This window comes from Poeciliopsis prolifica, unplaced genomic scaffold (genome assembly GCF_027474105.1).
Source record: "Poeciliopsis prolifica strain line A6 unplaced genomic scaffold, Auburn_PproV2 SCAFFOLD124, whole genome shotgun sequence".
NCBI lineage: Eukaryota > Metazoa > Chordata > Actinopteri > Cyprinodontiformes > Poeciliidae > Poeciliopsis > Poeciliopsis prolifica.
In genome coordinates, this window is record NW_026562499.1 from 680,484 (window position 1) to 701,975 (window position 21,492).

The window sequence follows — 21,492 nt, forward strand, 5'->3', positions numbered from 1 at the left end:
CCCTAGAAAACAGCAGCCCATAGGTTATGTTGTTATTAATTATTTAAATATACATTATTATAACTTTTATATATATATAAGTTTATTTTGTGGGTTAAAGTACAAACATTCATTCATTTTTGCTAGAAATAATACAAACAAAGTCATTCAGCAAAACTTATGACAGCGAAGTAAGAACACACTGGGGTCAGTGTTGATGGAGTACTACTGGCACCTTGTGGAGAAATACTGGTACTGCTAGTGCAATACCAGTATTGCCCCAGCAGGAGGCAGTGGTACTCCATCAATGAGAAAACAGATCGACGCTACGTAATAACAGTCAGCCGGCGACAGCTGGAGCTGCGAAGTTTTCCTGAACATTTTGCCTGCTTTTTGGAGCCACAGAACTGGACTACGCTCAACATTTTGCTTGGATTTTGGAGTTGCAAATCCAAACCACGCTTTTGAGCAAGAAGGCTCTGTTGGACCGGAGTTGGAGAAGTTTAAACTGAGCAACAGCTTCCGCGGTGCGGCGGAGGCGCTGAAAACTGCGTGAGAGCTTCTGTGGTGGCTGGCGTGAGGCGGCGGTTGCTCATACCCCGCGGTGGCAATAGGCCGGAGCGGCGCTTGGCTGCGAGGGCCGTTCGAGGCTGCTTGCAGCTTTAATTATTATTATTATTATTCTTCCACCCAAATGAATTGGCTTTTTGGGGGCTTTATCATATTCAAAAACTCACCAAACTTGGCGGAGGCCTTAAGCCTGTTTAAAATTTACGTATTTTAAAGTCGTAGCAAAAATTGCAACAGAAATGTCTCTACGGCGCCACCTAGAAATTGGAAAAACACCCTTTTTTACCCTCTGCTATTCACTTACTTTATCATAGACACATGAAATTTGTACACTTGTAGAACTCCCCAAGACGCTCAAAATTTACAATTAATGTCATAGTGCAAGTATCACAGGAAGTCAGCCATTTTTGATTGAAGTTCCCATTTTGACCCCATTTTTGCCGATTTTTGCCTTTTACAGCCTTTGTATTTGATCTATCTCCTCCTAGGGATTTTGATTGATCGACTTCAAACTCGGTCAGTCTGTTCATAAGGCATGTCCATCTAAAGTTATCTAAACGGTGAGTTTTTGAGTATGCTGAAGGGGGGTTAGCAGGGGTCAAAGTTCACCTACTCGCCGTAAAAAAATAAACTGCTATATCTCTTACACAGAAACTCACAGAAGCATCAAAGTTTCTGTGATTGATCATCATCGGGTCTTCTGCAATACCCTATGGTCGAATGATGACATCACTTAGGCCACGCCCCCTGAGAACAGGAAGTGTAATGTTTTACTGTGAACTGTCGCTATCTGACCCCTTTGACCTCATCAACATGAAACTGTGCCCAGACACAGAGAACATGTTGGTGTATTGAGGATTCCAACCCCGACCAGCTTCGATGGAGCAGGTGGGCGTGGTGGCGTGGCGAAGTCACCTGTAACGCCATCACCATACGTTTGGCTCTCAATTCCACATTTTCGGGCCCAGCTGCTGCAAACTCATAAGGATGGACCCTCATCCACTCCCCAACAGGAATCCATCACAATATTTGGTGGGCGTAGCCTAATTTCTCTATAGCGCCCCCTAGAAAACTTTAAATGATCAGCCCCAAGCCATGCTTTAACCTACAAATACGAAACTTTGTACACGTGTGTACCTTGTCAGGACGTACAAAAAAGTCTCTTGGAGCCATGGTCTAAACCCCACAGGAAGTCCGCCATTTTGGATTCAAGTTCGGTTTTTGACCCCATTTTTGCCGTTTACAGCCTTCATATTTGATCTATCTCCTCCTAGGGATTTCGATTGATCGGCTTCAAACTCAGTCAGTCTGTTCATAAGGCATGTCCCATCTAAAGTTATCTAAACGGTGAGTTTTTGAGTATGCTGAAGGGGGGTTAGCAGGGGTCAAAGTTCACCTACTCGCCATAAAAACATAAACTGCTATATCTCCTACACAGAAACTCACAGAGGCACCAAAGTTTCTGTGATTGATCATCATCGGGTCTCCTACATTACCCTATGGTCGAATGATGACATCACTTAGGCCACGCCCCCTGAGAACAGGAAGTGTAATGTTTTACTGTGAACGTTCGCTATCCGACCCTTTTGACCTCATCAACATGAAACTGTGCCCAGACACCGAAGACATGTTGGTGTATTGAGGATTCCAACCCCGACCAGCTACGATAGAGCAGGTGGGCATGGCGGCGTGGCGAAGTTACCTGTAACGCCATCGCCATACGTTTGGCTCTCAATACCACATTTTCGGGCTCAGCTGCTGCAAACTCACAAGGAATATTTATCCACTCCCCGACTGGAATCCATCACAATATTTGTAGGGCGTGGCCTAATTTCTCTATAGCGCCCCCTAGAAAACAGCAGCCCATAGGTTATGTTGTTATTAATTATTTAAATATACATTATTATAACTTTTTATATATATATAAGTTTATTTTGTGGGTTAAAGTACAAACATTCATTCATTTTTGCTGAAACAAAGTCATTCAGCAAAACATATGACACAGCGAAGTAAGAACACACTGGGGTCAGTGTTGATGGAGTACCACTGGCACCTTGTGGAGAAAACTGGTACTGCTAGTGCAATACCAGTATTGCGACAGCAGGAGGCAGTGGTACTCCATCAATGAGAAAACAGATCGACGCTACGTAATAACAGTCAGCCGGCGACAGCTGGAGCTGCAAAGTTTTCCTGAACATTTTGTTTGCTTTTTGGAGCCACAGAACTGGACTACGCTCAACATTTTGCTTGGATTTTGGAGTTGCAAATACGAACCACGCTTTGGAGCAAGAAGGCTCTGTTGGACCGGAGTTGGAGAAGTTTAATGGGCTCTTTGCACCTCAGCTTACACGTTCGGGAAACACGGCTGAAATGTTTTTCCAAGGTAACAATTAATAATGTACATCGATCCGAAACCCCAACAAGTAAGGCAAAGAAAGGTTTTAAGATGTTCGCCTCTTTACATTCACAGATATGAAGGTGAGTTATTTTCTTTAAACTGCTAGCACAAGCCTGCTAGCTTTCTAGTAAAAATCTGCTATTTAATTATCTAAAGATTTCTCAGCCATTCTAACGGACACTGTTTGTGCCTTATTTTCAAGCATATTACGTGTGTTTATTGTTAACGACAATAAACGCAGCAGGGAGGGGGAGGGCAGATTACAGTTCAGACTTTTTGCTTGAATTATGACGAAGAAAAACGAGCACAGAGCTTACTCTGGTATCGGAGTTCTAGTTCAGCTGACTGTTCAGATTCAGTTATTACTTTAGAAAAATATGGCCGTGTTGCTTAAGGTTTCTGTGTTATTTCGTTTTATTACTTTTGCATGCTTGTTGTGAATGGCTCATTAAGACGGTGTTTAGAGCGGTGTGTACGATGTTAGCTTCAAGTGGTAGCTTTAACTTGTAGCAACGAATATTTACAAGCTGTCTTAATTGAGGATGGCTTGGAAATCCATGAAAACTTAAACAAAGTACATAGTATTGTTTTATTTGTGTCTTAAGTACGACTTTGTCTTTTATAGCAGTCATAGTTTCTGAAAGTGGAAAAAAGAGCCGCATTCGGGTATACAGTTGTGACGTCAGCGCGGCAGGTGCAATGAGCCCATTGGTGTTCGTTTAAACAGTCGTAACTCGCGGTGCGATGAGTAATTTATTCCTTCCTGCTGGTTCTGGAAGCCGTCATGTTTGGAACAGTTATTCTGAGGAGGATGCTAACCCAATGCCTGAGGCCTGCAACGTTTTTAATGCTAACGAAGCGCTTTACTAATTCAATAAACTGAATAGTGTGTTTGATACATCCAGTTTCATACATTCAGAGTTGTTTGTTATTATGTATAGAAGATGTTTAAAATGTCGTTTGAAAGAGCTCTGAGAAAATGCTAACTATCTTTTTACAGATCCATTGGGGTTGTAATATTAGTTGCAGCACTTCCTGTGATTAATACCTAATTAATGGATAGGATTCAGTCTGTGCTATTGTTCTAAAGTGCTGAAAGTTAACTGTGCTCTGTTATTGTGCATTGCCCTTGGTTTATTACTGAACAGTGCGGTTTATTAAACTGATACATCTTAACCTTCACCATTTTCCTAACTCACTTTACGATAACGTTAAAGTTGCACTGCATTTAGATGTCAGTTGTAGTTAACATCAAGCATGTGGGTGTGGCTTAGTGTAAAACTTTCACTATTTACCATGAAACATCAACATTAAATGACTTCCAAATGCAAGATCACAGCTGCATCATCACACTTCCTCTGTCTTTCTAGAGAACAGCCCTGAACACATTTCCATGGTCACTTGATGACCTCACTGTAGCCCCGCCCACTTTTAAGAGGCAGTCACATGTTTTTTCTGCTGTATGTTTTACTGTTATTCTATAATTTATATGGGTTTCATCATGTGAATACTGACTAAAAACGATAACATGATTAACTCTATGAATGCTGGCTGCTGACCGAACCGCATTGGGGTGTAGAAATGACGAAATGCATTACTTCGCCACGTGCATATGATCGGCTCTAAATGACACGTGGATCATCGGACTGGCGCCAAATTGAAAACGTATGACCTTTGTTGACCTCTAAAGAGCAAAACAGCATTGAAATGTATTTTGACTCCACTGCGCCCCTACATTAATCCGCCAGCTGTATTTCCTCGCTAAACCAATGAATCTATACCACATTTTTTTGCATCTTGAAGGATAGCCGCCGAACGCATAGATGCGTACCGCCTGGTGGACGGGCGCGGAAACTGCGCAACAACTTCTGTCTTAGCACGTGCGCAGCGTTGATGGAAACTGAGCAACTGCTTCCGTGGTGCGGGCGGAGGCACTGAAAACTGCGTGAGAGCTTCTGTGGTGGCTGGCGTGAGGCAGCGGTTGCTCGTACCCCGCGGTGGCAATAGGCCGGAGCGGCGCTTGGCTGCGAGGGCCGTTCGAGGCTGCTTGCAGCTTTAATTATTATTATTATTCTTCCACCCAAATGAATTGGCTTTTTGGGGGCTTTATCATATTCAAAAACTCACCAAACTTGGCGGAGGCCTTAAGCCTGTTTAAAATTTACGTATTTTAAAGTCGTAGCAAAAATTGCAACAGAAATGTCTCTACGGCGCCACCTAGAAATTGGAAAAACACCCTTTTTTACCCTCTGCTATTCACTTACTTTATCGTAGACACATGAAATTTGGTACACTTGTAGAACTCCCCAAGACGCTCAAAATTTACAATTAATGTCATAGTGCAAGTATCACAGGAAGTCAGCCATTTTTGATTGAAGTTCCCATTTTGACCCCATTTTTGCCGATTTTTGCCGTTTACAGCCTTTGTATTTGATCTATCTCCTCCTAGGGATTTTGATTGATCGACTTCAAACTCGGTCAGTCTGTTCATAAGGCATGTCCCATCTAAAGTTATCTAAACGGTGAGTTTTGAGTATGCTGAAGGGGGGTTAGCAGGGGTCAAAGTTCACCTACTCGCCATAAAAAAATAAACTGCTATATCTCTTACACAGAAACTCACAGAAGCATCAAAGTTTCTGTGATTGATCATCATCGGGTGTCCTACAATACCCTATGGTCGAATGATGACATCACTTAGGCCACGCCCCCTGAGAACAGGAAGTGTAATGTTTTACTGTGAACTGTCGCTATCTGACCCCTTTGACCACATCAACATGAAACTGTGCCCAGACACAGAGAACATGTTGGTGTATTGAGGATTCCAACCCCGACCAGCTTCGATGGAGCAGGTGGGCGTGGTGGCGTGGCGAAGTCACCTGTAACGCCATCGCCATACGTTTGGCTCTCAATTCCACATTTTCGGGCCCAGCTGCTGCAAACTCATAAGGATGGACCCTCATCCACTCCCCCAACAGGAATCCATCACAATATTTGGTGGGCGTAGCCTAATTTCTCTATAGCGCCCCCTAGAAAACTTTAAATGATCAGCCCCAAGCCATGCTTTAACCTACAAATACGAAACTTTGTACACATGTGTACCTTGTCAGGACGTACAAAAAAGTCTCTTGGAGCCATGGTCTAAACCCCACAGGAAGTCAGCCATTTTGGATTCAAGTTCGGTTTTTGACCCCATTTTTGCCGTTTACAGCCTTCATATTTGATCTATCTCCTCCTAGGGATTTCGATTGATCGGCTTCAAACTCGGTCAGTCTGTTCATAAGGCATGTCTCATCTAAAGTTATCTAAACGGTGAGTTTTTGAGTATGCTGAAGGGGGGTTAGCAGGGTCAAAGTTCACCTACTCGCCGTAAAAAAATAACTGTTATATCTCCTACACAGAAACACACACAGGTACCAAAATTACTGTTGTTGATCATCATCGGGTCTACTACAATACCCTATGGTCAAATGATGACATCACTTAGGCCACGCCCCCTGAGAACAGGAAGTGTCATGTTTTACTGTCAATGGTCGCTATCTGACCCTTTGACCTCATCAACATGAAACTGTGCCCAGTCACAGAAGACATGTTGGTGTATTGAGGATTCCAACCCCGACCAGCTTCGATGGAGCAGGTGGGCGTGGCGGCGTGGCGAAGTGACCTGTAACGCCATTGCCATACGTTTGGCTCTCAATTTTATTTTTAAAGTTTTATTTTTTTTTTATAATTTTGTTTTGTGGGTTAGAGTAAAAACATTCATTAATTTTGGCTAGAAATAATACAAACATCGTCATTCAGCAAAACCTTTATTGTGTTACTCAGCTCCGCTGAGTAACACATTCTGGTCAGTGTTGATGGAGTACGACTGGCCCCTGGTGGCTACTGGCTGCAATACCATTATTGCGCCAGCAGGAGTCACTGGTACTCCATCAATGAGAAAACAAATCAAGTTTGGTTTTTTCTGACGGCCGTGAAAACGTTTCCAGCGCGTCTGCCGTGAGATTTCCAAAAGGACAGCAATTACATTTAACCTGAAATGTTATATGTAAGCCCTAAGATAATTTTTGTTGGCTTAAAACACGGAGTAAATGTAGCGTTTTGTTAATGACTGTTATTTCCTACCGCAAGTAAATGCATCATTTCCCTCGTCTCTGCCTTAATGGCCAGTCAAGGGCAAAAACAAATTTAAGCAATTTGATTGGTTGAGAAGGACTGCACGTACTGTAGCTGTGCTAATACTTACTGTAAGTACTGGCAGTCGGCAGGAGATCGTACATGGTTGAGTTTCGGCGCATTACGCTGTGGACTGTACATTTTTTTTGCTAAACTGTTGGAGCAGCTAAGTTTTCCTGAACATTATGCCTGGTTTATGGAGCCACAGAACCGGACCACGCTAACGTTTGCTTCGGTTTTGGAGCTGCAGACCCGAATGACGCTCATGAGCCGGAACTGTCTGTTGGAGAGGAGTTTTATTGCCGTTCGTCTTAAAAGTGGTAACTGGAGATGCGGTGAGTGAAGCTCAGTTCACACTACACGATTTTAGAAAAGTCGGCCAATTCTGAAAACGTGAGAGAACACACACTAGCCTATTTAAAATCGTAGGTGTAACGGGTTCGTTCTAAGAGTGTGAGGTTTCACTCGAACACATTCTAATACCAGCTACGAAATACCTTCAAATTAAAATTCTGCACTACCACAGCTGAATTTGGAGTAAACAAACAAACATGGACAACGACGTTGAAGTGGTAACTTTAGTTTGCGGACTTATTTTAACCCAAAAAAGACATAACCAAAATCAAAGCCTTGGATTAAGAACTGGAGATATCGTAAGCAAGGATTATATTTGTTGCATCGCAACATGGAGGTGAGTTTTTTTTTTTCATAAAAAATACTGTTTTCAATGTTTTTAGAAAATCAAATGGGAGTTATCCTTTCTCCCCAACTGACCGCGAAAGCTTAACGTAGCCTATTCCAGCTCCTTTCATTGAAACTTATTATATTGTTTAAAATTGTATTATGACTGCAGAATAAAATCAAATGCGCCATTTCTACCAAAGATTGGAATGTGCTTCTCAACCAGATGTACTCTGTGCAATAATTTTATAATTATCTTTCATTAAAAGATAAAAAAAAGTCGGAGGAACACCACAGAGATTGGATGAATGAGCAAAGATGATTAAAGACAGTCAATATCCCCGATTTTAGATCAAAGCGGTCCCGATGTTCCACCGACTGGACCCGATCGGTCGTAACACACCACACACTACAGGATGATCGGTTACGATTGTTGAGAGCGACAATCTTACAACGTTCTGAGTTCTTAAGACTGATACATTGGGGTTGTAATATTTACTTGGACCACTTGCTGTGATTAATACCTAATTATTGAGAGAGATTAAACCTGTGCTTTTGTTCTAATGTACTGAAAGTTAACTGTGCTCTCTGAATGTGCATTGCCCTTGGTTTATTACTGATCAGAAGGGTTTATTAAACTGATACATCTTAACCTTTACCATTTTCCTGACTCATTTTAGGAAAATGTTAAAGTTGCACTGCATTTCAGTTGCAGTTAACATCAAAGCATGTGGGTGTGGCTTAGTGTAAAACTTTCACTATTTGCCATGAAACATAAACATTAAAAAACTTCCAAATGCAAGATCACAGCTGCATCACACTTCCTGTGTTTCTCTATTGAACAATCCTGAACACATTTCCATGGTCAATTGATGAAATCACCCTAGCCCCGCCCACTTTTCAAAGGCAATCACCAGTTTTTTCTCCTGTGAGTTTTACTGTTATTCTATCATATATATGGGTTTCATCATGTGAATACTGACTTAAAAACAAGATGATGAACTCTGTGAATGCTGGCTGCTGACCAAACCGCATTGGGGTGTAGAAATGGCGAACTGCAGTTCTTCACCATGTGCATATGATAGGCTCTAAATGATACGTTGATCATCCGACTGGCGCCAAATTGGATATGTATGACCTTTGTTGACCTCTAAACACCCCAACAACATTGAAATGTATTTTGACTCCACTGCGCCAACTACATTAATACGCCAGCTATATCTCCTCGCTATATCAACGAATCTGCACCACATTTTTTGTGCGTCGTCAGGAAGTGCCGCCGAACGCATCGATGCGTACCGCCTGGTGGACGGGCGCGGAAACCGCGCAACAATTTCTGTGTTAGAACGTGGGGAGCGTTGATGGAAACGAAGCAACAGTTTCCGCGGTGCGGGCGGAGGTGCTGAAAACTGCTGAGAGTATCTGTGGTGGCTGGCGTCGGGCGGCGGTTGCTAGTACCCTGCGGTGGCAATAGGCCGGAGCGGCGCTTGGCTGCGAGGGCCGCTCGAGGCTGCTTGCAGCTTTAATTATTATTATTATTCTTCCACCCAAATGAATTGGCTTTTTGGGGGCTTTATCATATTCAAAAACTCACCAAACTTGGCGGAGGCCTTAAACCTGTTTAAAATTTACGTATTTTAAAGTCGTAGCAAAAATTGCAATAGAAATGTCTCTACGGCGCCACCTAGAAATTGGAAAAACACCCTTTTTTACCCTCTGCTATTCACTTACTTTATCGTAGACACATGAAATTTGGTACACTTGTAGAACTCCCCAAGACGCTCAAAATTTACAATTAATGTCATAGTGCAAGTATCACAGGAAGTCAGCCATTTTTGATTGAAGTTCCCATTTTGACCCCATTTTTGCCGATTTTTGCCGTTTACAGCCTTTGTATTTGATCTATCTCCTCCTAGGGATTTTGATTGATCGACTTCAAACTCGGTCAGTCTGTTCATAAGGCATGTCCCGTCTAAAGTTATCTAAACGGTGAGTTTTTTGAGTATGCTGAAGGGGGGTTAGCAGGGGTTAAAGTTCACCTACTCGCCATAAAAAAATAAACTGCTATATCTCTTACACAGAAACTCACAGAAGCATCAAAGTTTCTGTGATTGATCATCATCGGGTCTTCTACAATACCCTATGGTCGAATGATGACATCACTTAGGCCACGCCCCCTGACAACAGGAAGTGTAATGTTTTACTGTGAACTGTCGCTATCTGACCCCTTTGACCTCATCAACATGAAACTGTGCCCAGACACAGAAAACATGTTGGTGTATTGAGGATTCCAACCCCGACCAGCTTCGATGGAGCAGGTGGGCGTGGTAGCGTGGCGAAGTGACCTGTAACGCCATCGCCATACGTTTGGCTCTCAATTCCACATTTTCGGGCCCAGCTGCTGCAAACTCATAAGGATGGACCCTCATCCACTCCCCAACAGGAATCCATCACAATATTTGGTGGGCGTAGCCTAATTTCTCTATAGCGCCCCCTAGAAACTTTAAATGATCAGCCCCAAGCCATGCTTTAACCTACAAATACGAAACTTTGTACACATGTGTACCTTGTCAGGACGTAAAAAAAAGTCTCTTGGAGCCATGGTCTAAACCCCACAGGAAGTCAGCCATTTTGGATTCAAGTTCGGTTTTTGACCCCATTTTTGCCGTTTACAGCCTTCGTATTTGATCTATCTCCTCCTAGGATTTCGATTGATCGGCTTCAAACTCGGTCAGTCTGTTCATAAGGCATGTCTCATCTAAAGTTATCTAAACGGTGAGTTTTTGAGTATGCTGAAGGGGGGTTAGCAGGGGTCAAAGTTCACCTACTCGCCATAAAAACAAACTGCTATATCTCCCTACACAGAAACTCACAGAGGCACCAAAGTTCTGTGATTGATCATCATCAGGTCTCCTACATTACCCTATGGTCGAATGATGACATCACTTAGGCCACGCCCCCTGAGAACAGGAATGTAATGTTTTACTGTGAACGTTCGCTATCCGCCCCTTTGACCTCATCAACATGAAACTGTGCCCAGACACCGAAGACATGTTGGTGTATTGAGGATTCCAACCCCGACCAGCTACGATAGAGCAGGTGGGCATGGCGGCGTGGCGAAGTTACCTGTAACGCCATCGCCATACGTTTGGCTCTCAATACCACATTTTCAGGCTCAGCTGCTGCAAACTCACAAGGATGAATATTTATCCACTCCCCGACTGGAATCCATCACAATATTTGTAGGGCGTGGCCTAATTTCTCTATAGCGCCCCCTAGAAAACAGCAGCCCATAGGTTATGTTGTTATTAATTATTTAAATATACATTATTATAACTTTTTATATATATAAGTTTATTTTGTGGGTTAAATTACAAACATTCATTCATTTTTGCTAGAAATAATACAAACAAAGTCATTCAGCAAAACTTATGACACAGCGAAGTAAGAACACACTGGGGTCAGTGTTGATGGAGTACCACTGGCACCTTGTGGAGAAATACTGGTACTGCTAGTGCAATACCAGTATTGCGACAGCAGGAGGCAGTGGTACTCCATCAATGAGAAAACAGATCGACGCTACGTAATAACAGTCAGCCGGCGACAGCTGGAGCTGCAAAGTTTTCCTGAACATTTTGCTTGCTTTTTGGAGCCACAGAACTGGACTACGCTCAACATTTTGCTTGGATTTTGGAGTTGCAAATACGAACCACGCTTTGGAGCAAGAAGGCTCTGTTGGACTGGAGTTGGAGAAGTTTAATGGGCTCTTTGCACCTCAGCTTACACGTTCGGGAAACACGGCTGAAATGTTTTTCCAAGGTAACAATTAATAATGTACATCGATCCGAAACCCCAACAAGTAAGGCAAAGAAAGGTTTTAAGATGTTCGCCTCGTTATACATTCACAGATATGAAGGTGAGTTTTATTTTCTTTAAACTGCTAGCACAAGCCTGCTAGCTTTCTAGTAAAAATCTGCTATTTAATTATCTAAAGATTTCTCTGCCATTCTAACGGACACTGTTTGTGCCTTATTTTCAAGCATATTACGTGTGTTTATTGTTAACGACAATAAAGCAGCGGGGAGGGGGTGGGGGGGCAGATTACAGTTCAGACTTTTTGCTTGAAGTATGACGAAGAAAAACGAGCACAGAGCTTACTCTGGTATCGGAGTTCTAGTTCAGCTGACTGTTCAGATTCAGAGTTATTACTTTTAGAAAAATATGGCCGTGTTGCTTAAGATTTCTGTGTTATTTCGTTTTATTACTTTTGCATGCTTGTTGTGAATGGCTCATTAAGACAGTGTTTAGAGCGGTGTGTACGGCGTTAGCTTCAAGTGGTAGCTTTAACTTGTAGCAACGAATATTTACAAGCTGTCTTAATTGAGGATGGCTTGGAAATCCATGAAAACTTAAACAAAGTACATAGTATTGTTTTATTTGTGTTTTAAGTACAACTTTGTCTTTTATAGCAGTCATAGTTTCTGAAAGTGGAAAAAAGAGCCGCATTCGGGTATACAGTTGTGACGTCAGCGCGGCAGGTGCAAAGAGCCCATTGCTGTTAGTTTAAACAGTCGTAACTCGCGGTGCGGTGAGTCATTTATTCCTTCCTGCTGGTTCTGGAAGCCGTCATGTTTGGAACAGTTATTCTGAGGAGGATGCTAACCCAATGCCTGAGGCCTGCAACGTTTTTAATGCTAACGAAGCGCTTGACTAATTCAATAAACTGAATAGTGTGTTTGATACATCCAGTTTCATACATTCAGAGTTGTTCGTTATTATGTATAGAAGATGTTTAAAATGTCGTTTGAAAGAGCTCTGAGAAAATGCTAAGTATCTTTTTACAGATCCATTGGGGTTGTAATATTTAGTTGCAGCACTTCCTGTGATTAATACCTAATTAATGGATGGGATTCAGTCTGTGCTATTGTTCTAAAGTGCTGAAAGTTAACTGTGCTCTGTTATTGTGCATTGCCCTTGGTTTATTACTGAACAGTGCGGTTTATTAAACTGATACATCTTAACCTTCACCATTTTCCTGACTCATTTCACGATAACGTTAAAGTTGCACTGCATTTACATCTCAGTTGTAGTTAACATCAAGCATGTGGGTGTGGCTTAGTGTAAAACTTTCACTATTTACCATGAAACATCAACATTAAATGACTTCCAAATGCAAGATCACAGCTGCATCATCACACTTCCTCTGTCTTTCTAGAGAACAGCCCTGAACACATTTCCATGGTCACTTGATGACCTCACTGTAGCCCCGCCCACTTTTAAGAGGCAGTCACATGTTTTTTCTGCTGTATGTTTTACTGTTATTCTATAATTTATATGGGTTTCATCATGTGAATACTGACTAAAAACGATAACATGATGAACTCTATGAATGCTGGCTGCTGACCGAACCGCATTGGGGTGTAGAAATGACGAAATGCATTACTTCGCCACGTGCATATGATCGGCTCTAAATGACACGTGGATCATCGGACTGGCGCCAAATTGAAAACGTATGACCTTTGTTGACCTCTAAGGAGCAAAACAGCGTTGAAATGTATTTTGGCTCCACTGCGCCCCTACATTAATCCGCCAGCTGTATTTCCTCGCTAAACCAATGAATCTATACCACATTTTTTTGCATCTTGAAGGATAGCCGCCGAACGCATAGATGCGTACCGCCTGGTGGACGGGCGCGGAAACTGCGCAACAACTTCTGTCTTAGCACGTGCGCAGCGTTGATGGAAACTGAGCAACAGCTTCCGCGGTGCGGGCGGAGGCGCTGAAAACTGCGTGAGACCTTCTGTGGTGGCTGGCGTGAGGCGGCGGTTGCTCGTACCCCGCGGTGGCAATAGGCCGGAGCGGCGCTTGGCTGCGAGGGCCGTTCGAGGCTGCTTGCAGCTTTAATTTAAGTTTTCATTCATTTATGTATTTCTTTTTAGTTATCTTAGTTTTTCTTTATGTATGCGTTTTTTAGCTTCACATTTTAATTAATTGTTAGTTTTGTTGTGTTATTTATTGTTACTTTTAGTACTTCTGGTATTTCTGTCTCCTGCAGGAGCCGCAGCCTGCGGACGCCGGCCAACATGTTCATCATCAACCTGGCCGTCACCGACCTGCTGATGTGCATCACCCAGTCGCCCGTCTTCTTCACCACCAGCATGAAAAAGAGGTGGATCTTTGGAGAGAAAGGTAACCGTGGCAACCGGCTGAGGAGCGGGGGGCTTCATCCAGCAGGGGGCGCCACAGGCTGGAGGAGTTTATGTCTCATAAATGACTCCGGATCATTTTTCAGTCATTTAAAAAACTGTTTCTGGATTTTTCAGAGTAAATTTTCTGCCATGGTTACAGAACCGACAGCTGAGAGCTGTTAAAGAGCAGTTACAGAGGCTGAACACCAGGGGGCGGCAAACTGGAACCGCTTCCCTTGACTGGTTCCTGACTGGATTCTGACTGGTTCCTGACTGGTTCCTGATTGGTTCCTGACTGGATTCTGATTGGTTCCTGACTGGATTCTGATTGGTTCCTGATTGGTTCCTGACTGGATTCTAACTGGTTCCTGACTGGATTCTGACTGGTTCCTGATTGGTTCTTGACTGGATTCTGATTGGTTCCTGAGTGGTTCCTGACTGGATTCTAACTGGTTCCTGATCGGTTCGTGACTGGATTCTGACTGGTTCCTGATTGGTTCCTGAGTGGATTCTGATTGGTTCCTGATTGGTTCCTGACTGGATTCTGATTGGTTCCTGACTGGATTCTGATTGGTTCCTGAGTGGTTCCTGATTGGTTCCTGACTGGATTCTGATTGGTTCCTGAGTGGTTCCTGACTGGATTCTGATTGGTTCCTGAGTGGTTCCTGACTGGATTCTGATTGGTTCCTGACTGGTTCCTGATTGGTTCCTGAGTGGATTCTGATTGGTTCCTGATTGGTTCCTGACTGGATTCTGATTGGTTCCTGAGTGGTTCCTGACTGGATTCTGATTGGTTCCTGAGTGGTTCCTGACTGGATTCTGATTGGTTCCTGAGTGGTTCCTGAGTGGATTCTGATTGGTTCCTGAGTGGTTCCTGACTGGATTCTGATTGGTTCCTGATTGTTCCTGAGTGGATTCTGATTGGTTCCTGAGTGGTTCCTGACTGGATTCTGATTGGTTCCTGATTGGTTCCTGATTGGTTCCTGACTGGATTCTGAGTGGTTCCTGACTGGTTCCGGCTGCGTTCAGATCATCTCTTCCAACAGGAAGATTGATCTGACCTGTCCATCTGTCTGACTGAGTCCAGAGATGTGTCTGGTTCTGTTTGTCCAGACTGTGATTCCGTGTTGGAACCAGAACCAGAACCGACTGATCCGTCATTCTTCTTCTCCCCTGCAGGCTGTGAGCTGTACGCCTTCTGCGGCGCCCTCTTTGGGATCTGCTCCATGATCACGCTGATGGTGATCGCCATCGACCGTTACTTCGTCATCACACGCCCTCTGACCTCCATCGGCGTGTTGTCACGGAAACGGGCGCTCCTCATCCTGCTGGCAGTGTGGGCGTATTCGCTGGGCTGGAGCCTTCCGCCGTTCTTCGGCTGGAGTGAGAACGCGCGGTGACATCATCATGACTATGACGTCATCATCACGATGATGACGTCGTCGTCATGACGACTGGGCCTGTTGCAGTGATATGATGATAATGACAAAATAATGAAAGATCTGATTCTGAAAGATGAATAAACTTTATTTTCTAATCAACATTTAAGTCTGGAAGTGGAGGACATTTTTAATATCTAAAACAAAGAAAAGATAAAATAATTAAGATTCTGGAATCAAAATGATCCTGAAATGCTGGTTGAGCAGAAATCACATCTGACTCTCTCTCCAGGTGCCTACGTACCTGAAGGCCTCCTCACCTCCTGTACCTGGGACTACATGACCTTTACCCCCTCGGTGCGGGCCTACACCATGCTGCTCTTCATCTTCATCTTCTTCCTGCCACTCTTCATCATCATCTACTGCTATGTCTTCATCTTCAGAGCCATCCGCTCCACCAACCGGTCGGTCCCGGTTCTGTTCAGGTGCTGTGGGGCTGGAGGCCCATCGACCCACCGTGTGTGTGTGTGTGTGTGTGTGCAGGGCGGTGGGGAAGCTCAGCAGCTCTCGGGACGCAGTGAAGAGTTTCCACCGACTGCAGAATGAATGGAAGATGGCGAAGATCGCTCTGATCGTCATCCTGCTGTACGTCGTGTCCTGGTCGCCGTACTCCGCCGTCGCTCTCACCGCCTTCGCAGGGTAGGACACACACACATGCATGCACACACGCGCCGACACACACACACGCCGACACACACACGCATGCATGCATGCACACACACACACGTTTAATTTAATAAAAGCCATCAGCATTATTACTCTGTGACCTGGTCTGAGGTTTCCCCCTGATAAGGGCTTCATAACAAAGCTTCATGACGCAGCCATCATGAGCCATGAGCTTCATGATGGCTGCCCTTCATGCTGCTACATGATACCATGATGAGGAGCCATTATGAAGCCATGCAGGTCTGACTTTCCCCCACATATCAAGAAATGTTTGACTGATCAACACAAACACCTCAGTACAAACATTAAGCTAATGCTAACAGCAGGAGCACGGTAATATACTGGATTTGGCTAAGATTCTGAGAAAAATAACTCACAGTAGAAGAAGATGAAGCATCTATAGACACCAGGACTGAAACTATGAGATTAATTTAATAAAAGAAAAACAGAACAGTCAGTAAACCAAAACTGAACAATAAATATAAACATTTTACATTTAAGATGAAAAAAAATCTTGTTGGTGTTTAACTTTGTTCCACCAGAACTCCCAGTTCAGTTTTAGCTTCAGCTGCTTCACATGCTGGAAGAATCTCCTGTTAATCACATTTTCTGTCCAGTCATTAATCTATAATTCGTCACCAGATTGGCTCTGCGCTGTATTAGTGTCCAGCTTGAGCTGGTTCCTCTCCAGTATTTTAGCTGGAGATGCATCTTTTACTGCAAAAGATCAAACTTTCACCAGAAATGAGTGGATTACTGGGAAAAACTATTAGATCAAGTAAAATCTTCCTCTTTTCACCAGCTGGGGGCGCTCTTTTAAGAAACCAAACATTAACCAGACCATGATTTTGTCAGGTTGGTGCCTGACAGACACCGCTGAGGGCTGAACGACGCGTTCTGATTGTCTCTGCTTCAGGTACGCGGACATGTTGACCCCCTACATGAACTCCGTTCCCGCCGTCATCGCCAAGGCCTCCGCCATCCACAACCCCATCATCTACGCCATCACTCACCCGAAGTACAGGTGAGACTTGCTGGGCCAGCAGGGCATTTAGCGATCAGCTGGGTTAGCATAATCATCTCTCCATTAAATTTACATTTGAAACTCTGACCCATTTTCATTCAAACACACCAAGTTGTTTCTTAAATCTTGGTGGCCCCCTGCTGGCCCGGAGGCCCTAAGACAGGGGTGTCCAAATTGCGTCTCGGGACCCGTTTGGGGCCCTTTGAGTGATTTGTTCTGGCCCACATAAGCAGTTCAAAAAATTTGTTTATTAACCTTTTTGATTTTAATCAGGGTAAAATTATTACAGAGATAATTTTCCTTGAAAGGAAAATATAAAGTACAACATAAATTATTAACATGTTTATAACCAGAGTTTTATAATACATAGAAACACGTTTATCCAGAAAGTTTCACTAGAAAAACGACTTTATTAAATATAAAACAAACTTTTATATTTAAAAGGTTTATTTCACTTATTAAACTTTATAAATAAAACCATGATCCAAATCTTGTTTAATAACTTTAAATACATTTGTTCACTAAACCTAAAATAATTTGAAAAATAGAAATATTTGATCCATAAAAAGTCAAAATAAAAAAATTTTTCTTGGCCCACCAGTACTTTGACTAGACTATTTTGGCCCAAATTTGTAATTTTCTCTCTCTATTTATTTTATTTCTATATTACAATATCGTCTTTACAACAAGAATTTATTTCATTTTAAAAATGTGTTAAATCTGTGAATTGCCCACTGAAACAGAACATGCCTCCTGTACTGCAATAACGATTTGATTATGAAATAATTTAGTTGATTTTGTGTAAATTTTGACCCGTTTCAGACGGCGGGTCTGATGCTGCGGTTCAGAATGAGGGGATAAACAGGAAGTGGGTCAGCTGACGCTCCAGATGAAAGCGGCAGCTGATCGGATCGATCAGGACGTTAATCTGGATGAAATCTGAATCATCCTAATGGCTGCTAACTGGAGCGCTTGAATTAACTCCACAGGAAGGGTTTTTACAGGTTAATGACCCGTGTCCATCAGGGGGATCTGGCGCCGCCCCCTGCTGGTCGGACCTGCTGGTGTTAGTGGCTCAGAGTTTCTTCTTCTGTGGTTCTAGGCTGGCTCTGGCCAAGTACGTCCCGTGTCTGGGTGCGCTGCTGTGTGTCCGTCTGCGTGACCTTCACTCCTCCAGCAGCAGCTTCCTGTCAACGCGCCGCTCCACCGTCACCAGCCAGAACTCCGACATCAGCAGCCAATACCGGCACAGCGCAGCCAAGTCCCGCCTCTCCTCCGGCTCCGACAGCGAATCGGTGAGACCCCACTGCAGCGTTTCCTCTGCAGAGAGGAAGTAGTGCTGAGTGTTTCCTCTGCAGAGAGGAAGTAGTGCTGAGTGTTTCCTCTGCAGAGAGGAAGTAGTGCTGAGTGTTTGCTCTGCAGAGAGGAAGTAGTGCTGAGTGTTTCCTCTGCAGAGAGGAAGTAGTGCTGAGTGTTTCCTCTGCAGAGAGGAAGTAGTGCTGAGTGTTTGCTCTGCAGAGAGGAAGTAGTGCTGAGTGTTTCCTCTGCAGAGAGGAAGTAGTGCTGAGTGTTTCCTCTGCAGAGAGGAAGTAGTGCTGAGCTGTTCTGGCCCCCATAAGCATTTTAAAAAATTTGAACTGCTTACGGTTATGGTTCTGTCTACAGAAAGCGTCTCTTCCTGTCACTTTCTGCGGACAGGAAGGGACGCTGAGCATTAGCGTTCCTGTTGCAGGGTCTGACGGACACGGAGGCCGATCTGTCCAGTCTGGGCTCGCGGCCGGCTAGTCGCCAGGTTTCCTGTGACATCAGCAGAGACACCGCCGAGCCGCCAGGCGGAAAACGGTCGACCAGCTTCAAGGCCAAGCTGAGGAACCATGACTCAGGAATCTTTGAAAAGGTAAAATGTCTGATCTGGATCTGGTTTCACTTCAGATTTGTTTCGTCTGAACTCTGTTACGGCGCCATCTGCTGCTGTGGGACGTCTGGAGGGACGATGTCCTTCCTTCAGGACCAGTCTGGATCTCCTGGTTCTGGCTCTCTGGTCGAACAGGACCTGTTCCAATTCGTCCTTGTGGACTTCAGAGACCGTCTGTCTGTCCTTTTGTTTGTCCCTGCTGACATCTGGTCTCTTTGTCTCTTCCAGACGTCGTTTGACACCATGTCCATGGGAGGAGTCAGCGAACGCAGCAGTGTCCCAAATGTGAGTGGAGACGACCGTCCATTACCTCCAGTGCCCTTCATGTTGTCCTCCTGCTGACCTCTGACCTCTATGTCCCTGCCTCCCTGGACAGAGCGGGGACGCCTCAGAGGGACACCTGATGAGGGGACAGATCGGCCGGATCCCCAGCATCGTCATCACCTCAGAGACCAGCCCCTTCCTGTCCATTGGCCGGAGCGGCTCGCGGACGTCCCGGCCCAAAGCCTCCAGCGGAGCCCTGGGGGCGGGGCCAGGGTAGAGCCCCGCCCACCAGTCATATGACTGGTGCAGATCTCAGCAGATAAAACCAGAGTTTACAACTATTCAAGTTATTTTAATGTGACAAAGATCTGTCAACCTTCATGAAGACTGAGGGGAAAACTAAACAAACTGCAGTGGTGGGCGCTAATCTGCTAATCTGCCAGAAGCTGAGCTAATGTTTTTTTTAGCGCTTTAATGTCAGCTTCCACCAGATAATGAATTGTAATTGAACTTTAGCATTAATGGTACTGACAATCATGGTTAGTGCTTGTGGTTAGCATGTTAGCATTAGAGAAAATAATGTTTCTGGTTACTCAAACTAAATTTGTGGTTATCACATTAGCGTTAGCTGAATGGTTAGCGCTTTAGCATCAGCACAGCTAACCAGTTAGCTAGCAGTCCCCACCACTGCTGAGCTGTCATTGAAAACAAACCAAATTAATCAAGTTCAGCTTTAAACAATATAATCCAGATTCAGACAGAAAGATGTCGGGACAGAATCCGGATCGGGATTAACTGAGACGGCAAGGGAGCAGAACCAGCTGGACGGTTCTGATGAGATCTCAATCTGATCAGAAAACATCTGCAAACCTGTACAGATGTCCTCTGCTATGATTGGCTGGTTCCGACTGAACCACTCCAAGTTGACCCCAAAGAGAACCGGTCCAGGGTCAGCTTCTGATGGTTCGTTCCCCTGAGGGAGGAATCCAGATGTTCATGTTTGTTGTTGTGTATTTATGGAATGTTTTTCCTGTTTCACTTTTTATTGTTCTGAATGTTTAGATGTTTTCTGGTTCTGGAACCCAAAGCCGGTCCAACTGAACCGGAACAGAACCCTGTCCTGAAGCTGATTGGTTCCAGATGACATGATGTCACTGAGAGTTTTGAGCTCCAGGTGAACGACCTTGTGGCCCCGTTTGGGTCGGGATGTTCCGGTCCAGCCAGCATAGCTGGAATGTTTCTCTGCTTTTTGTTTTCTGGACGGTTTTTGTTTGGTCACTAAAACTGGAGCAGAACCTCCAGTCCAGAACCTTTGAGTGGTTCTGTCACCTCCCAGACCTGCAGAGTAAATATTAATGTTCGTGATCCTGAAGCTGTAAATGTTCTGAGTATTTATGCCGACCCGTGTTGACCCGGTTTATTTTTCTAAATAAAGATCCGTTCTCCAGCCCAGCCGCTCTGTCTGGTTCTGTTCTAGAACTATTAGTGATGCTCTTGTAGCGTAGTTAATCCTGCGTTGTGTCTTTTTGAGGCAAGAAAAGCCAAACAACAGCTGATGTGCAGATGATTTTAATGCACCTGTGTAGCCGACTTGGACTCTGCGTTGTGTAATAAAAGGGACCAGCAGACGAGGACTCGGGATGTCTAGCAGGTTTATTCTGTTTTAAAACAAAAATAAATCAGTGCAACAGTCTGGGCTCCGACTTTCCCACATACAGCACACACCTCTCCCCAGCGCAGTTCGGCGCGAACTCACGCAGAATTCCATCAGAGGTTCACTAACATTGTTTAACATCTAAACAATCAAAACAAAAACAAACAAATCACCTGCCCGACAGTCGCCACTCCCACAATTCAGATTGAATCAATAAAAAGATATATATGAAAACATATTAATTACATTACTCTAACATCCAGATAACACTTTGAAGAAACTCACATACCTGTTTTAAAACAAAAATAAATCAGTGCAACAGTCTGGGCTCCGACTTTCCCACATACAGCACACACCTTAAACGATCAAAAAAACAAAATTAACCAGGTTGCCTTGGTAAACTCAACAAATGTCGGAATGGTGGGAATCAGACACCCAATACAGTACTGCACCAACATAAAACAGTACAAAACAATATAAGATATATTAAATTAGCAAACATACTTTTCTTAGAATATCTGGAATGTTTTCATAAACAAAC

The 21,492-nt window shown here is 43.9% G+C and overlaps 1 protein-coding gene across 1 annotated transcript in view; it reads left to right on the forward strand.

Annotated features, from left to right (window-relative positions):
* The window catches only part of LOC129355115 (melanopsin-A-like), a 56,195-nt gene extending 35,446 nt beyond the window's left edge, over nucleotides 1-20,749 (forward strand). Inside the window, exons 3-11 of the mRNA XM_055024670.1 lie at nucleotides 13,857-13,990; nucleotides 15,169-15,372; nucleotides 15,661-15,832; nucleotides 15,912-16,067; nucleotides 17,011-17,118; nucleotides 18,221-18,413; nucleotides 18,851-19,015; nucleotides 19,262-19,318; nucleotides 19,410-20,749. Coding sequence (XP_054880645.1) covers nucleotides 13,857-13,990; nucleotides 15,169-15,372; nucleotides 15,661-15,832; nucleotides 15,912-16,067; nucleotides 17,011-17,118; nucleotides 18,221-18,413; nucleotides 18,851-19,015; nucleotides 19,262-19,318; nucleotides 19,410-19,574 — 1,354 coding nt within the window. The 3' untranslated portion in view covers nucleotides 19,575-20,749. The remainder of the gene's footprint in view (nucleotides 1-13,856; nucleotides 13,991-15,168; nucleotides 15,373-15,660; nucleotides 15,833-15,911; nucleotides 16,068-17,010; nucleotides 17,119-18,220; nucleotides 18,414-18,850; nucleotides 19,016-19,261; nucleotides 19,319-19,409) is intronic.
* The last annotated feature ends 743 nt before the right edge of the window (nucleotides 20,750-21,492 follow it).